Source organism: Varanus komodoensis, unplaced genomic scaffold (genome assembly GCF_004798865.1).
Source record: "Varanus komodoensis strain SLA01 unplaced genomic scaffold, ASM479886v1 scaffold68, whole genome shotgun sequence".
In the NCBI taxonomy this organism is placed as follows: Eukaryota; Metazoa; Chordata; class Lepidosauria; order Squamata; family Varanidae; genus Varanus; species Varanus komodoensis.
Genome location: NW_025336321.1, coordinates 792,275 through 810,365, shown reverse-complemented (window position 1 = coordinate 810,365; position 18,091 = coordinate 792,275). Strand labels below are relative to the sequence as shown.

The following is an 18,091-nucleotide window of genomic DNA, read 5'->3' as shown; positions in this document are numbered from 1 at the left end:
CATCCAGTTAGGTCACAGTCACCCTGTACAATGCCAATGTTCACAAGCACTGAGAGCAACTATGCATTTTTCTAGTATTAAATGTTTATTTCATATATACAAAAATATTTTATTAGGAGTTAACAGGTTTTCACAGCTTTGTACATTTCAACAATTATACACAATAACATTATTTTTAGTGTGAAAACATCAGGGGTTGTTTTTCAACAGTTGTTATAGGCAGCCAAATAGTTTTTACAGTACTTCTTAGCAGATTATTCAGTAATTCTCCCATGCTCTTTTATTAGCATATTTTAAACTTAGTGTGGCTGACAGATAAGAGTTTTTCTATGATTAGTAGTGGAGAAGGGATACCTTAGACTCCTAGCAACCAAGTTCACTGTTGTAATCATATATTGCATAAATAATGCATGGTAACATTGGTGTACATACAGAAACCAAACAAGGTGCAGATGTTTCACGAAAACTTAAGTCCAAGCAACCAGAATGTTGAATTGTAGAACCTTGGCAGGATTTGAAATACTAATGGGTAATCTCTCCCATAATGGGTTTCTGCCACCTATCCTTATAAACCTAACATGCTCCGCCACCCAAAAAAGAAAAAAAAGTGTAGGTTCTTGAAGGGATGCCCACTTACGTATTCACAGAAAATGCATGTCAGCATCCAATTTGCATTAGTTTAATACAGATGCCAGTACAAAAGTCTTTTCTCTTGCAAGTACACTGCCATTTAGTGAAGTCTAACCATTTTTGTACTAACACAGGTAAGATATATTTAAGGTTAGCCATAATCAAACTTCCCTCATGTCCTTAAACTTAAAAAAGAAGCAACACCTAGAAAGATTAATTCCTGGAAGACTGATCCTGGTTCTCTGCCATGCTACTACTAACTCTAACCTATTCCTATTCAGAAGGGAACATTTCACTGTTAAATGAAAGTTACTAATTCCCTTAGCTGCAAGAGGCTGAAAAGCAATTCCTTTATCTACTTCTGATAATGTTAAGTAAAGCCATATGAGGCAAACAAATCAACAACCAGTCAGATGATAAACTTACATTTTTGAAGTACCAAATACTGAGAAGATTTAAATCCTGTAAGTCTTCTTGTTCCTTGTTTTCATAGGTGCTATTTATTTTTAAAAATGAGACAAAATGTAAAGCTTTGTTTTTATTTTTACCGCTTTTATGGCCATATTGGAAATACTGAATTTTAATTAAAAAGCCAAGAAAAGGAGTTCACAGCAGAAATAAAAGCCACACTTTTAAATATAATATGCAAGGGTGGGCATAGGAAAAAGAAAATGACCATTACCTTCTTTTGGGATGATGTTTCTGAAAGAATGTAAAAAATGTTCTATTTTCTCAGTGTTTCCCAATGTAGGCCATACTGAAGATCCCAAATCATGAGGTCTCTTCCAGATACCAGTAGAGGAATTTCCTTTACGTTTATCTTTGTTTCTGTCTTATGCTTTGGCATGCGCACATAACATTTAAATCCATGATCCATGCGTGGGACCAGTGCATTGACTAGAGATGCTGGTTCTCCTCAGGCATGAACACATGTGGTTAAAATGGAAAGGGGGCTGACTGCTATTCATCAACACCTAGGTTCAAGTTTGCAAGCCTGTGACAAGATTTGGCTGTACTAATTTCACTCTTGTAATCTTTACACTCAAGCCTTATACGTTGGGAACTAGATTTCTCCTAAACTTTCTTATGTTAAAATGGACTAGTCTATCGCTATATTATATTGTATTTGCACATTTAGAAACATATTAAATAGAATAGCAGCTCTGCTTTTCAAAAGATCAAGTAACTGGATACTTATTGATGACTTAAATGCCTTTAAAATGAAATTAGTTTTGCCTAGGGCCTTAACCAGCCTTCTTCATAAACTCTGCAGTCTTTAATATTTTTATATCAATTAGTATTTTAAGTGAAAACACTGCAGGCAAAACAGGAAAAAAACACCTGAATGTAAACCTGATTTACATTTCTCACACTGTATACCTCTCAATGAACTGCACTGAATTCAAGATGCCATTTTAGAGTTCAGGTTTAAAAACTACTCTGAGTGTATGAATTAGCTATGATATGCAGCTCACTTTTATTAAAAAACTGAGCATATGCAGTTTTGCTTGTGGATTTTAAAGTATCAATGCAATTTTAATAGTTTTCTACACTCAATAGTTCTTCCAAACTTTCACAATACCTATGTATTTCAATACATAAATAATTAGTTTGAGACAACTCCAGCAGAAGCAGCCTATCAGGGTTAAAATTTAAGTAACTTTTTCCTGTCTATACTTGATGTACTGTCTTTCTCATAAATATACATTCTGCAGTTTGGAAAACATGTGAAATCACCTCCATTCATCTAACTTTCTTAGGTAATGAAGGAAAAGTCTGGAAAATAATACTTGATTCTTATAAAAAGGAGCCCTCAAAAGCACAAAATATAGCAAGCCTTTGTTCTAACTTCCAACGTACGTGTGTCTGTGTGTGTGGAGGGGAGGCCGTCTCCATGCATAGGAAGCTCTTTTATAGCAAGTCAGGCTATTGGCATATTTAAATTCAATACTGCCTGAACTGAAAGCTGCAACTGTATAGTTTCAGAGAAGTCTTTTCCAGCACTGCTTGAAGATGGAACTGACTGAACCTTGGGCCATTAACAGGCAAAGCAGGTGATCTACCGATGAGCTTTATCATCTTTTGGTATACTCCTCACCTGACATATTGAACACACCATCATGGCACTGTCCACAGCAAGAGGACTAGAATTTTGGCTGGTGTATCCCCCTTTCCACTACCCTACAGTGTCAAGGAATACACTGGGTGTTGCATTTAGAAGTTTCAAATTCTGCATACTCAGTATTTGAAAGTACAAGTGCAGAAAAAACTGAATTGCGGCACTATGGTGTGGAAGATAAAATTACTTTTTGAAAACTAGCAAGGGAGGGGCTAGCACAACCCTCCTTTGGCATCACAGTTCAAAACGTTCTTCTGCCACCTGATGCAAGGACATGCATTCGTATTAAAGACAGATATGCCTACCTATGGCATGGACTTGTTTCTCATTGCACAATGGCAATGACACTGGTGGTTTGAACAGCTGCACCAACTTTGTACCAAGACTGCATCTAAAAAAATCAAGTACTAAGAAAGTAGCGGTGGGCAGCTTGTGGTGTTTTGGCTCCAGGTGTTTTGGCCGATCACTCCCATCATCCCATTGACTATGTTGGGGAGTGTAAGCAAAAACAATCTGGAGGGCCACAAGTTGCCTACCCCTGTGTTAATACAATCAGTTCTTTCAAGATCTTCAAAAAGTAGCAGCATGAAATCTGCGTCTGGAGAGATCAGACATGCTTCTTAGCTTTAACAAATTATCTGACCATAATTAAGACAAATACTAATGTTTCATCATACTTTGCCTTCTTTATATTTTCTGTGGGCAACACCATTTGTATTCTAAGCTTCTGGTTTTAATACCAAAAACAAAGTCCTGTTAAATTATTCACAGATCTTTTTCTAATATAAGATCTGTTTACTACTTAACTCCTGGTTTCCAACCAAAGTGAGTCATACAAATCTGTAGTGCTGAACTAAAATGGAACTTCAAGCAGATTAAATAAATATTCAGATTTAGGACTCTTCTCCCTCACCTCCAGATGGTTTTGCTGATATTTCAAGCAAGAGAGCAGTCTTGGCTACCTAAATTCAACTTGAGCCTTCTATTTCAATTTGGCTAGATGGAATACGACCAAGCCTACTGGAATGCCACCCAGTAAAGTACTGGAAAACAAAGGAGCAAAGAGTAAACATTTGGTGTTAAGGTTCACTAATTTCTTGCACTTAAGTGTCCACTCAAACAAAGCTAAAACCAGTAAAAGTAGTTATTACACTGTACCTCATCCCTTATTCCTACAATGGCATCAAAACTGCAGGACACTAACTTTTGAAGTGGCATTCTGGTTATGGATCATGAAAATAACTTAAAACTTAGCTGCATACATTTTTGAATAATTAAAATCAGCCTATTTATTTATAGATTTGATGCAACAGAAGTTAATACATTTCTTAAAAAATATCTTATATTGTTGAAAGCTAAAATCTAAGTACCAACAGCAATTAAGACAAAGATATGCAATTATTTGCATAACATTTACAAAATATACTTAAGTCTTTAAAAAAATACCTTAAAGGTTTTTAATCTATAATACCTTTTTGGTGTCTTATCATATCTTTGTATAAAATAAAAACTATCCCAACCCTGTTTTCTTGTGCACAGTCAAAACGTTTAAAAACCAAAAAGGTTAAGAATTTGTTTGCACTTTCTCAGCCTTTTCCAAGAAGTCTCCTTTGTTGGCATCTTGTGCATGATACTTTGGTGTTGAAAATAAACTCTGAAGCCAAGTGCCTCTCCTCAAATTGAAAAATCAATGAGATGGGTAGATGACAACTGACTCAAGCACCTAGCATGATCGTGCTGAATGGGCATATTTACAACAGCAAGCTTAATATAAAATATGGTCACCAGACTAGGCTGATTTTTGTGACATTCTGCAGACAACCCTATTCATTACACAGAATGTACACGAGCAAGTGTTTAAGTGATCAATGAAAATGAACCTAAGAGAATATGAATCAATTCATCTACTAAAGAGAAGACTTTTACAATGTTTTATGAACATTGTAAAACAAATGTTTGTAAAACAAAAATTAACCCACTTATAAATAACACTGAATTTTAGTATCTGACAATAACTTTAGTTCACAAGCTATTTGGTGAATAAAGCAGTTTAACACAAGGTAACAGATAGCTCAGAAGTCCCATCACATCACATTTCATAAACACACATAATCACTCATAAATATTCTGGTTTAAAATTAAAGCCCATCACAGAACAATATACAAATACAGAGTAGGGTCATCATTAAAAAAGCAGGTTCTGTTTGAAGCAATGATTTTTCACAAGTAAGAACAAACACTGTACATGCTGAGCCTCACTGCAAGGCTCTGTATGATAAGGCTCTCTTAGGCTACTTCACCATGATTCCAAATACAATGACTTACATTACGTAATTCTTCAAAAAAGTAATACTTATTCTAATGGATCGATATGTTGGCCTGTCAAAGCAGCCTCCCAGGGAAAGTTCAAGGTATTGCTTTTACTTTTCGTAAAAAGATAACATATACAGGAAAGTACAGTACACTTGTCTAAAACAGGACAACTGCAACGCATGTATAAATATTAAGCAAAAAGGTCTTGGTAACATGGCTCAGTGCTGGTTGCTTCTTAATTATTGAAAATTCTACTCATATTAAGAAGACTGACATGTTTATTAGGATAAGGATTAGTGTCTGCTCCTAAATAAGGTAAAACTGACCAGATGAAATGATCAATTTAGTTAAAACAAAAACCAAAAACCATTTTTCAAGTATTTTTTTCCTTATCACAGTGAAAATGTAAGACCAAATGTGTAAGTGAATGACTGGAAAGTTCCTTAGATAAGTAAAGGCAAAGTAGTAAATCAAAACATTTATAAAATGCTTCAATGCATTTCCTTCATGTGATATGAATAGAAAGGTTATTTGTAAAAAGTTAGAAAAATTAAAATAAATTACATATTTAAGTACACTTTCCCTTCAGCATTTTGTATAAAACTTGGAATAGCATACCATTATCTGAATATACACAGAATAAAAATGCACTGGATTCTGGCACCTCTATACAACATTTTCTTTGTATGATGTTTCAGCTAGCTTAAGGTGGTGTTTACACCAGTCTTCTAAACACCTGTCAGTATACCCAGCTAATTGGGACCCACTGGGGTTCCGTCCTCAGCTTCTCTGTAGCAGTTTGCAACTTTTCAAAGGCTTTGTCTAGATTGTCATTCACAATGATCAGATCGAAATAGTGGCTATATGCTCTCTGAATCCGTGCACTCTCGTCAACTGTTTTCTTCAAGTCAGTATCCTGTTAGAAGATTGACACACAAGTAAAAAGCAAAATATTAAACCATGGACTTTCAGAATCTGCATTGTGTTTAAAATCTGTGTCATAACTTAATTACTCCCAATGACAAGACCTGCTTCCCAGCAAAATGTGCCAAACTTGTCTTAGGCGTGCTAATATGTAAATACCTGGAAAAGGCAAATACTTTTATAAAATGCAGCAAAAGATCTGCAAACTGCATGATAACTCAAACTCTTGTTTACCACTTGCCCAACTATCTTTGACATCTTACTTTCAGGCAATGCAACTGCCTTCAGATTAGATTGCTGTAATGTGTTGTACATGGGCTGCATCTGAAAACTTCCAGGAACTTGTTAGTCAAGTAGCAGCTGCATTTTGTACTAACTCAGACTAGCCACATAGATCATGTAGCAGCAGTTCTTAAAACAGTTACATTGGCTGATGGTCTGTTTCTAAGCACATTTAAAGCTGGAGAGCTGTACAGAAATTTGCAAGATGAATAAATGAAATACTGTAGAAAAAGTCTCTATGCCATAGTACCACTCACTATCTTAATTATTATTTGGAATATTTACTGGTCACTTCTCAGGGCAGGAGCCCTCCTAAGGGGGAATACAACAATGGGATACTTAAAAACAGTGTGGTGTTAAAATAAAGGCAATAAAAGCAACAGCAGCAAATCTATCAGGAAAGGCCAGAGTAAAACAACGTTTTCAGAGCTTTCTTAAAAGCCTGCAAATAATGGAACCTGGCACACCTAATGTTGACAACTTATCCCAGAAACATGAGGTCTTCGCAGAGAAAACCCTTTCTCGCATGGACGCCCACCTACGAGCTCTCATATGTGGGCAAGTGAGGCTTGCCTCTCTTTGCTGACCTTGAAGAGTGGGCAGGCTGATGTAAGTTAACTAGTAATAGAATGCATCTGTAACATTATATCCCTTTTACAGGAACAAGTGTACATACATGTTTCAGTTTGCTGTGAATAAATGGTGGTTGCACTGGTTATTCACTGCATCAAGCATATCCACATATTTTAAAGCATATTGGAATGCAAATAAAAAAGCACTTTTAACATCACTTAGAAAAGCCACCTGCCCACCCAGAAATTTAGAAAAGCCACCTGCCCACCCAGCCATAGGGGAAGAGAATGAAATAAAGACCTGCAACAATGTGCAAACCAATTAAAAATGTTCAAGAATTGCAAAAAACACAAATGAAGAAGAGAAAGTTCTGAAAGTAACCATTAGTACACAAGAGAGCTTTAAACACAAAAGTTAGTGTTGATGGAACAACTCCAGTTTGTGCATGAATGGTTTTCTTACTGTTAGAAGTTTTGTTGTAATTCCCGCATCCACCACAGCTTTGTGCATTGCACGTAGTGTCTCTAGTTCTGGAGCAGCAATAAACACAACATAGGGCATAAATTCTGATGTCCGCAATATTTTAAGTGCCTGGAAATAACAAAGCATTTATACTGCTCAGCATTTTGAATGTTAGGTAGAAAGCAGCATTAGCGTGAATAATTTCATATTCTATTTTTCCCCACTTAAAATTTAAATTCACTTATACTACTCAGATGGATTAATGAGTAGCAGAACTATAATGGGATAATTATAGCATATAATGGGTACATCTCCAGTATTTCTTCTATTCTTCTTTCTTTACTTTTTATTACTTCTTTTGCTATTATTATTACTGTTATTATTAGTAACTCATAATAGGAGTAAATAATAGAAAAAGGTACCCCCAAACTCTGTTGTATAAATCAAATAATATAGTTCATTATTTATTAACATACTGATGCTTTTCCTTGCCATTAAAATATTTAATGTGGCTTACAATATAACAGCCTTTAATGGACATATTAAAATAACAATACAGACAAAAGGGTAAAGACTAAGCAGATATATCAACTGAATGTCAGAAATATTATATTCTGCTCTGTCAGAGAGGTGAGGTCTTTGCAGAGCAATGAAACACTGTCAGAAAATGAATGAAGTGGGCCTCTTTTAGAAGAGAGCTCCAACCCCAGGCTTCTCTCAGTCCAGACGTAATAAGACTTCTATGGAGGGAACACTGCCTCTAATAAATAGTGATTCGAGCGTATGCATAGCAGTGCCCCTGCACTTTGTGCCAAGGATACCTGGAGATAACAACACTGGCAAAGGGAGAGGGACAAAAATGCATCATGATATAGTGCTCAAGAAGATTGCTTCTGGTGCTTGGCACAAGATACATTGTCACAATGGAAATGAAAAAAATAGATCTAGCCAATCTGGCTTTTACCAGTTAATTTGGCTTTTCATCCTGCTTCAGGATTCAGTGTGCTGTTCAAAGAGATAGATACAGCCCAATAATAAAGTTTCTCTAGTCCTCTTCTAATAAGGTAAGGGTTTTCCTATATGCTGGAGTCTCCAATTCAGGAAATCTCTTCACTATTCAAAATGGGATTATTACTCACTCAGCTGTAAAATAAAGCCTTATGGGTAACTTATCCTGCTTTGGTAAACTGTACAATCTTTCTCCTTTGATACTTTTCTTGGCTAAAGAATTACACCAGCATACCTGTGGATTTACATCCAAGATGCACGTCCTGCCAGTCTGAACCACTTCGAGGATGGAATCTATTTTGGTGCCATAAAGGTTTCCTTCATATTCCCCATGTTCTAAGTATCTTCCACCTTTAATGTCTGCCTCCATTTCAGCTCGTGACACAAACCTGTATGCTTGTCCATCTTTTTCATCATCCCTTGGCTTTCGTGACGTAACTAAAGCAATTTGATACACACACGCACACAGACACAGAAGTAACTAAAAGAGATATTGCCATATGTATAGTTATATCATCACAGTAGACAAAACCATGTCATCCAAAGGCGGTGAGGCTCTCCAGTTTCAATGTTATTGTACTATTGAAAAACAGATCCTGGAGACAACCCTTGAAGTAGCAAATATTACAAATATACAAAAATATATTTCCTTCTACATCTGTATTTTCCTGCTATAGATTCTAATCTTATCCTCATATCAAAACAGAAAGTGAAAATGAATATGATACTGTTTTGGAGTTTGAGAGCAGAAAAAGTTAACAGAAGGCACAGATTATCAAAGGAAGTGAAGCTGCAGTGAAAGCAAATTAATGTTGCCCCATTACCCATAAGGCTCTCTGGGCACCTCACAACATATGCAAGACAATTAAAACAATTCACAATAAAACCAGTAGTAACACTAAAATCAATAAATATAATAAAATAACCAGTGAGATTAATTTTAAAATAAAATAAAATGAGATAAAACAAGATGAGAGGGGACATAAAATGAGAATCAATATATTAAACCAATTAAAACAACCTGAAGAAAAGTAAAATAAAATCATACATAAATTAAGAAAACATCTGACACTAAAATTGCAATGTAGCAGCAGCAATTAATGATAAAAACCAAATAAAAACCATTCGAAAACTACCAATTCACCCATCACAATCGTTGCAGAAAAGGAACATTTTTAGTTGGTGTTTGAAGGAATAAAGGCATGATGCCAACCTGATCTCCAGTGAGATTGAATTCCACACTTGGGGCGCTACTGTGGAAAACACCCTCTTCCTTGCCATCTCCCCTTTTACTCAGTTAGGGGGAAGAATATGGAGTAGGGCTTCAAATGACACCTGCAGTGATTGACTTGGTACATATGAAGACAGGCATTCCCTCAAACAGCCTGGCCCCAAGCCATTTAGGGATTTGTATGTTATTGTAAGCACTTTGAATTGGATCTGAATGACAATCAGCAGCCAGTGCAGTCTGCGCAGGACCAGTGTAATATGTTCATGAATGCCAGTTCTCATCAACAGATATGCTGCCCAATTTTGGACAAGTTGCAAAGTCCAGCCCATCTTCAAAGGTGGCACTGCAGTAATCCAGGTGGGAGGTTAGCAGTGCATGGATAACCATAGCAAGGCTCTGCTCATCCAAGCTAATACACAAGCTGAAGCTAGTAAAACACACTCCTGGCTACCGAGTCCACCTGAGCAACAGGTGACAACTGGAGATCCAGGACTGTGACTTGTCCTTTGGGAGAGCCCAACCCCATTTGGGTTGAAAAGTCCCAGTTGGACAGATGGAATCCTCACTAACAGCACTTTGTTCTTATCTGACTGAGCTTGAGCTCATTGGCCTACATCCAATCCACTGCTGAGCTCAGACACTGGTTTAGAACAGTCACTGCCTCACCTGGATTCGATGAGAATGAGAGGGAGAACATAATGATGATGCTTTAGCCCAAACCTTCTGATGACCTCTTCTACTGGTTTCATGTAGATGTTGAAAAGCACGGGGGACAAGATAGAGCCCTGCAGGACTCCGTGGTACAAAGTGGAAGTCCCCAGCACCACCATCTGGAGACAGTCAGCCAGATACAAGCAGGACCACTGCAACTGGTGCCCCCAACTCCCAATCTGGCCAACCTGTCCAGAATACCATGGTCAATGCAATCAAAAGCTACTCATGCTCCCTGTATTTCTCTCTCAGCCGAGGTCATACCATAGGCCAACCAAGGCAGTTTCCATTCCAAAACCAGGCATGAAGCCCAACTTATACATTATACAACTAATAGTGTACGCTACATTGTATAAAGAGAAGGTTTGACACATCCAAATATTGAGAAAAGTATTTTCCATTATTAAAATTAACAGTCTTAATGCTTATGTAATACACAATCTTGGAAACCCCACTGAGTTCAACAGGGCTTAATGCCAAGTGAATGTGCTTTGGAACAACATTGTTCATGTACTCGCTGGCACTCTCTTACTGCAAAAATAAATAAATGCAAAAATAATCCCCCCAACCCCCATAATAGAAAAACATTCTAGTTACTAGATAATCAAGCAAGATTATTCCTGGAGTTTTGACTTGTAGTCACTTTAGCTTTCTTTTTGTATGACAGTTTGCCTAAAAGTATCTACAATACCTACATTAGCCTCACATTGTCAGAAGGATGGGAAAAGATCAAGAAGTTAGTATACATTTAATGAATCAATGAACAATTTGCAGAGAACAAAATGTTACAAACAGAAAATGGAAACTTACATGGCACTGTGGTTCCAAACTTAGTAGGATTTAGTACAATAAATCTGTTTTTCAAACTTCGCCGGCCCACTCCCTGGGCTCCTATTAACACAAGTGTTTTTCTTTGAAATGGAGGCATTTTGGCTACTTCTTCATATATCTGAATTTCATGACGGTCAAATTCTAGATATAAGAGTGCAACATATTAAAATCAAAACTATGTAAAATTAAATAAAATTTCAAAACTTTATAGCACTATCATCTTATTGAATAAAGTATAGATTGTATAGTATATAATATACTATATAATATAATAATATAGTATATAATATAGTATATTATAGGGGAACTTTAATAGACCTTCCTTTAGGAAGTTAACAGTATTGCTAAGCTGCTGGGGCATACCAATGCATATGTTGAGCCAATGGCCATGCATTCAGTGTCAGGGTGAAAGTGTCTCATTCCTCCATAAAAATTAGAACCCTGATGAGTCCAGATTCAAGCTGCACTAAGGGGCCTGTGTATGTACTGTCCATTTAACCTAAGGGCTAAATGCACAGACCCTGGCAGGCAGGATCAATGGTTGCAGCTGATCCTCTCTGTGTGTCCCATATACATCGGCAGAGGGGGTACCTGCACATTGCTACCATAAGTAAATAGTGACAAATGTCTTTTTAGAATTACTATTCTATTCTATTCCAGAGTCCTTGCTTTAGTTCCTCATTCTATTCTTACTGCATCTATTTTAACACAAGGCTAAATAGGCACTGGTTTTCTACCAGTGGGTTGGGATCTCAAAGTAGAATGCTCTCTAGGGCCTAAGATGGCTCAACTATTAGCATCATTAAATTATATCGAAGAAATAATTGCAGTAGCTGCAGCTTGTTACATAAAGGTGAGGGTTCTGTCAGAATTTATTCTGGTCTCCAACTTTTAAAAAGTACAGGAAGCCTGACTTCCCTTTATATGATCTTAGAAAGAGAAAGCAAACAGAAGCACAGGAGTAAAAAATATAGCAGGTCTATCTGAAAAGTCAGATATAAACTATAAATATAAATCAGAAACAAAATGATAATAAGGAAATAACCTAATGGGTTTTTAAGATTGTTCTGTTCTGGTATAACATTATATTGTGTGATGTAACATTCATTTGGCATAAATTCAAATACCTGCATTCCTAGTTGTGAGATACATCATTTTTTTCTTCTTTTTACTACTTATTGTTCCACAAAAAGGACCTGAAGAGAGAGAAAACAATTGTAAAAACACAAAGTCCTAAGCATTCCATGGAAATTCAGTAAATGTTAATTTAGAATTTTCTCTTCTACTTAATATACCAGAATTTTATTTTCACTTAATATTGCATATTTACCAGCAGGTGGCAGAAAGGTCTCAAGTTTACAAATGAATAAATGCTTAAATTCTTGTTCTTTTTTAAATTTGTAATTGCCAATGCTGTTACATTAACTCCATCATTCATACCTTATGAATCTTACAGACACAAAAGTGATGCAAAGAACTGTATTGCTGTGTACATTACCTGAATTGTCCCAGTCACGTCTAACAAATGCTTTCCTCTTTTCTTCCAAAAACTGGCTAGGAATAAGACCTGCACTTCCTCCTTCTTTGACATGGCTAGCCTGTAATCAAATAAAAACATCTATCATTTTGGCACCAACCCATGCAAACATCTAATTTAGGAAAGGACTTATTTAACATGCCCTGGTTTGACTATATTAGCACATTTGGATTCAAAACACCTAGCACACTGCTAGTGGGTGGCACTTGGAGCATTCAGATTCAGTGCAGGTGTTAGAATAGTTGGGCTTTCCTAAAACAGTGATTAGATGTCTGCGGGGATAAAAAATCACCCTTAAGTGAACATCTGCAGAGTACAGTTTTGATACTCTATTACTAGTTAAGATTTTTAAATGTTCATTTCATTAGCTTATTTCTAGTATGAAATGTGCACCTAAGTAGACTCAAGTGATTCATAAACAGTTTTGCATATTTTAGTGCCAAACATATTTAGTCTGAATAGATTCAACATAGCTAAGATTTCCGATTACCTCTTAAATGCTCTAAGCAGCTTCCCTGAGGCAACTACAGTTATTTTGTAAACCAGAATGTCACCCTGCTGGACCAGACCAATGGCCTATCTAGTCCAACATCCCATTTTTCCAAAAGATGCCTCTCAGAAACTCACAAAGAGGTCATGAAGGCAGTAGCCCTTTTCTATTGCACCCAGTGTTATACTATCTTTTTTGCACTTGGAGGTTGCACACAGACTCAACTTTTAAGAATTTGTCTAATCTTCTTTTAAAGCCCTACAAACCATCATCACATGTTCTGGCAACAAATTTCACAAATTAATAGCACATTGAAGAAAGTCTGTTGTTCTGTCTGTCTTGATTGGCTTTCCAATCAGTTTCATTGGATGATTCTATCATTATCTACCCATTTTTTCCATCTGATCTAACTCACATCTAGCTGAAGCTCCGGACATTTACATAAGCTTGATTCAACTGTTGCCTCCAAGTCACCATGGAGGCCTGCAATTTTATCCTCAAAGCACAAACATACATTATCACCATGAAGACTTGATAATGAACACTGACTGGTGTTTTACAGATTATGTCAAAATATTCTGTCCCTACTTGTTTCAGTGTTCTCAGCTCCAGAGAATAACTAGGAGCTAACCCCACTCTTTTCAGTGGAAGCAGGTTCTTAGGAACGACAGTTTCAGTCTGGATCATGCTCACATTCCACAGAATGCTCAGGATATTGAACAGACTGCTAGCCATGCAACTTGAAGATCAAGGACTCCTTGACATTTTATGGACTCTAATAATATTAGCCTACACAACTAATTGGGAGAGATCTTTTTGAGAGAGAGTCAGTGTGGGGTATTGGTTAAGAGCACAGGACTGGGACTCAGGCAATCTGGGTTCGAGTTCTTTGTAAGAAAAAAAGCAGGATATAAATCTAATAAATTAATACATTTTGAGTTTTTGAAGTCTTTTTGGTTTTTACCACCCTGAATAATTTGGTGCTATCTGCAACTTAAGTCACCCCTAACACCAGATAAACTATCAACTAGTTAAAAAGCACTGGTCCCACTGCAGTTCCTGGAGGACCTTGTTTCTTAATTCTCACCATTGTAAGAATTATCCATTTATTCCTACTCTCAGCCTTCTATTTTTCAAACAGTTAATGATCTATGAGACAACCCATTCCCCTGTCCCATGACTGCCAAGTCTTTGATGAAAGACTCCTTCAAAAGATCTTTGAAAGTCCAAATGTACAATGTCTGTCAACTCACCCCATCCAAAGATTTGCCGATGCTGTCAAACAGATTTAAAACATTAGTGAAATAGGACTTATCTTTACAGAAACCATGTTGACTCCTGTTCAGTAAGACTTTCTATACCATTTTGCACCATTACGTATGACCATTTTCTTTGACTTCATTCAACTAATCTTGTAAAACTTCATAGGTTTGCTTTTTAAAACCCAGAAGTAAGATTTCATGGTTGAACAACACTCTGCACTTTTCTTATATTGCGTGTATCAACAGGCATTTGATTCGAATTCAGGAACACACATATGTATCGAAAAGCCCATAAGAATGTCAAAAATGAACATTACTGGTGTGATGTTATCTTACATCAAACTGACTAAGACATAATATGAAACTCATATTAACTTGGTGCACTGGGGCAAAGGAGAGGGAAGAAAGATAGAGCAAAGGTGCATATGCTGTGTGCAAATAAGGAGCAGAATTCCGTGGGAAAATACATCAGCCACTTCCATGTCTCCTGAAGTATCACTAAGAAGAATCCCCCAAATACTGGATTTCCATTCAACTGGAATGTATTGGACAAAAAGCTTGATGCATTTCTATACAAATTATCTATTTCTGTTTCCTTTCACAAGCAGTGAACTTACAGCCATGAAATATTTCTTGCCACAGGGTCCAAGTATGGGATTGGAATTTGGTGATTAATAAATTCTACAAGAGATTTAGTTCTATGACTGTATACATTGCAAAAAGTGTGGATCCCTTTTTAATCACCAGAATATCTGACAACCCCTTTATGGTAAGGTAATATAACAAATAAACAGCCTAAGTACACATATGTGTACCAGTAGATTTTTTTAGTATGTTTTCATCCTGCATTCTCACTAAACACAGCTTCCCCAAATTTCTTGAATTTGAGGGTCACTGTGGCCATCCAAAATGGATGATCTGAATATGAGATTTTAAATATTATGTAACAGCTCTGAATATTTATGAATATACGCAATAAATAGCTTCCAACAACTGAAGTTTGAAAGCAATTTCTTTTGACACCCAAACATAGGCAGATCATTTTTAAAAACAATGTGGTGCGTATTTGAATAGGAAGACTTTGTACAATGAGATTATGGGCAGCACATTAGGGCTGCGAAAGTATGTCAGGTCAACACAGTTCCTAAGCATTTCTGAAAAAGATTGGCTTAATACCATAAAGATTTGAATTATGTTTAAGTTTAACATTTTCTAACCTGCCACCAATTTGGATCTTCTCGATTTACAATCTGAAGAATTTCCCCTTTGGAAAACTTGAGCCCTGCTTCTTTGCATGGAATCAGAGTGTCATTATATGGATTATAGTCAAAGTGACACTTCACAAATACCTGAAACAGATAATAAAAATAGCTTCAAATGCTAGAATTCTAACAGTCTTACAAATGCTTAATAAGTTCACAAGCTGCATATACCTTAACCCTTTTCCTTCCCTAAAAATAGAGACTACAAAGTAAAAAGGCAATTATGATCCTAGCAGGTAAAAGCAGTGAACAGAACTAGGATTGAATTACTGACTACTTTAGCACTGGTATAAGAGTATTACCACAGAGTGTATTTTAAATATCTCCAAAAAATGGGATGACTGTGTTCTCAAAGGGAAGTGGTAACAGTGCTTAATTTTTAAGCAAGAAGAATGCCAGGACTCAGGCCTGTGTGGGTCTTCATGCCATCTATTGTGGAAAGAGATAATCCTCCTTAATTCTACATGCAGAAGGAAAGTTTGCAGGTAATCAGCTGCATAAGAAAAAATACTTTATATATGCTCAACTAACTTTGCATTTTGCTCTCATGCTCAAACAGTCTCAGCAACTAACAGAGTTCAAGCATGGAGTTTTTGGGAAAAAGAATAAAGTAGTCGTAGAGACCATTTAGAATATAGATAAGTTCATGAAATTTGTTTTATCTCAATTTTTCTGCAGGGTAGAGCATATACAGATGTTTCTAAATTATTTTATGCTATGTGTTACATTGTGTTTATCAATGGAAGCTGCCAAAAGCTTTTTGGAGAAGAGCAAAATTAAACAAACAATTTTAAGCCCCAGTCAAACACATTTCACCAAAGAACTGCAAACATTCAAAATGTCTACCAACAACTCACATTTGTTTTAAATTCAAAGACAAAACTAGTGCTTCCTAAACATTTAATTAGCAAGCTTTATTCTCCATGGTTTAGAAGAAAATGTCCCTTCTGACAGAACAAGTAGATTCTGCAAATCTTTTGGGAAAGTCAGACTCATTTTTTATGCAATGGGATTTTCTTCTCTACCTTATGCACTTGGGAATCAGACCAAAGCTCAGTCAACCACACAGTGCTGGCTTGCAAACATTTTATTAGTCATGCACAGACTTCAAATATTTTTCTACATCTTATAAAACAAAAATAAAATTGAATCTCAGACACCAAATACTAAAGCAAGAATGTAGAAAAGAAAAGGGAAGTTCAGAGAGGTTATGTACATATTAAGAAAGTGGATAAAAATTAGATACCAGTGAATGTAATGCTACTTCAGGTTGAAGAGAAAATAGCTAAGATAAATATATAAATAACCATCTTTGGGGATTTTCTGTGAAGCCCTACTATAGACAGTAATGTGCAACTACTCAAATGCAATGGTCACAACCAGTGCATTATGAGTGAAAGAAAACCCTGATTGTGGGATCTGATTCTGGCACCTTACAGTATGCACAGGATATCAACCCTACACAGTCTAGGGTTAAGACAGTCTGTTAACACTCTGTTGAGTGACTGTTGCTGAAACATCAAATGTAAGCAAGTAGTTAGCAGACAAATGGTTACTTTAAGTATAAACACAACTGAATGAGTTGATATACTTGGTTAGTTATGAAAAGGAAACAAATGAGAAACATGCCTTCCCATAGCTTCACATCATGCATAGTGCTACTAACCTGTTGGGGAATAATATTATCTCTGTAGCTAGGTAGAATCTTCAGAGTGACACTTCCACTAATATTCTTCAAAAGTTCTTGCAATTCTTTTGGATTGTTTCCAACTTCATGCCCATTAACCTCTTTAATGATATCACCCACATGCAGAAGACCTTGTCGATCTATCATTCCTCCATGAAGAATTCTTGCAATTACTAGATCATTATTCTCCACCCTAAATGTCACACCCTAAATGGGCATTTGAAGATAATCAGACTTAAGTTCTGATCTTAGGTTGAAATAGGTATCCCTATTTCAAAACTAGAATCTTAACATTGTGATTTCTTATTATCAATTAACACCACAAAAAAGCTTTAATAACTTGAACATTCTGAAATCTAAAAGCAAATAGTATTTCAAAAACTATTTTCACATGTGTCTTTCAAAACTTTAGCTTCACTGGTCACAATAATTTAAGTCATTTCAGAGTTAATTAACTTAAAGGTGTTCATTTATTCACTAGCAACGGTAATAGAAGTGTACAGAATTGCTAATTATGTATTTACTACTGCTCTATTTGAAGAACTAAATACACCCTGTTAGCACAGCCTTAATATTACCTAGCTTTTGGGGAATAAGAAGTGACATTCTTTGCCTACCTCCTCTTCGGCACACATGAATAACAAAAGCAAAATATTGGGAATGTTTAGTGTGTATCTTGAGCTGGAGTCTCTAATGCAATGCCCACAGATAGCTCCCTTGGGCACCTATGAGTCTCCCTGCTCCTCCTGATTTGCATTTTACTTTTAAC

At 36.3% G+C, this 18,091-nt stretch overlaps 1 protein-coding gene across 8 annotated transcripts in view; it reads right to left on the bottom strand.

The window, feature by feature from the left end:
- Nucleotides 1-66: 66 nt before the first annotated feature.
- Nucleotides 67-18,091, bottom strand: part of PALS2 (protein associated with LIN7 2, MAGUK p55 family member) — a 46,987-nt gene continuing 28,962 nt past the window's right edge. For all 8 annotated transcript variants that reach the window (XM_044450704.1, XM_044450703.1, XM_044450705.1 and 5 more), the window contains 8 exons: nucleotides 17,302-17,529; nucleotides 15,591-15,722; nucleotides 12,583-12,682; nucleotides 12,212-12,280; nucleotides 11,064-11,225; nucleotides 8,547-8,749; nucleotides 7,304-7,432; nucleotides 67-5,978 (listed from right to left, as the gene is read on the bottom strand). In XM_044450704.1, coding sequence (XP_044306639.1) covers nucleotides 5,802-5,978; nucleotides 7,304-7,432; nucleotides 8,547-8,749; nucleotides 11,064-11,225; nucleotides 12,212-12,280; nucleotides 12,583-12,682; nucleotides 15,591-15,722; nucleotides 17,302-17,529 — 1,200 coding nt within the window. In that variant the 3' untranslated portion in view covers nucleotides 67-5,801. The remainder of the gene's footprint in view (nucleotides 5,979-7,303; nucleotides 7,433-8,546; nucleotides 8,750-11,063; nucleotides 11,226-12,211; nucleotides 12,281-12,582; nucleotides 12,683-15,590; nucleotides 15,723-17,301; nucleotides 17,530-18,091) is intronic.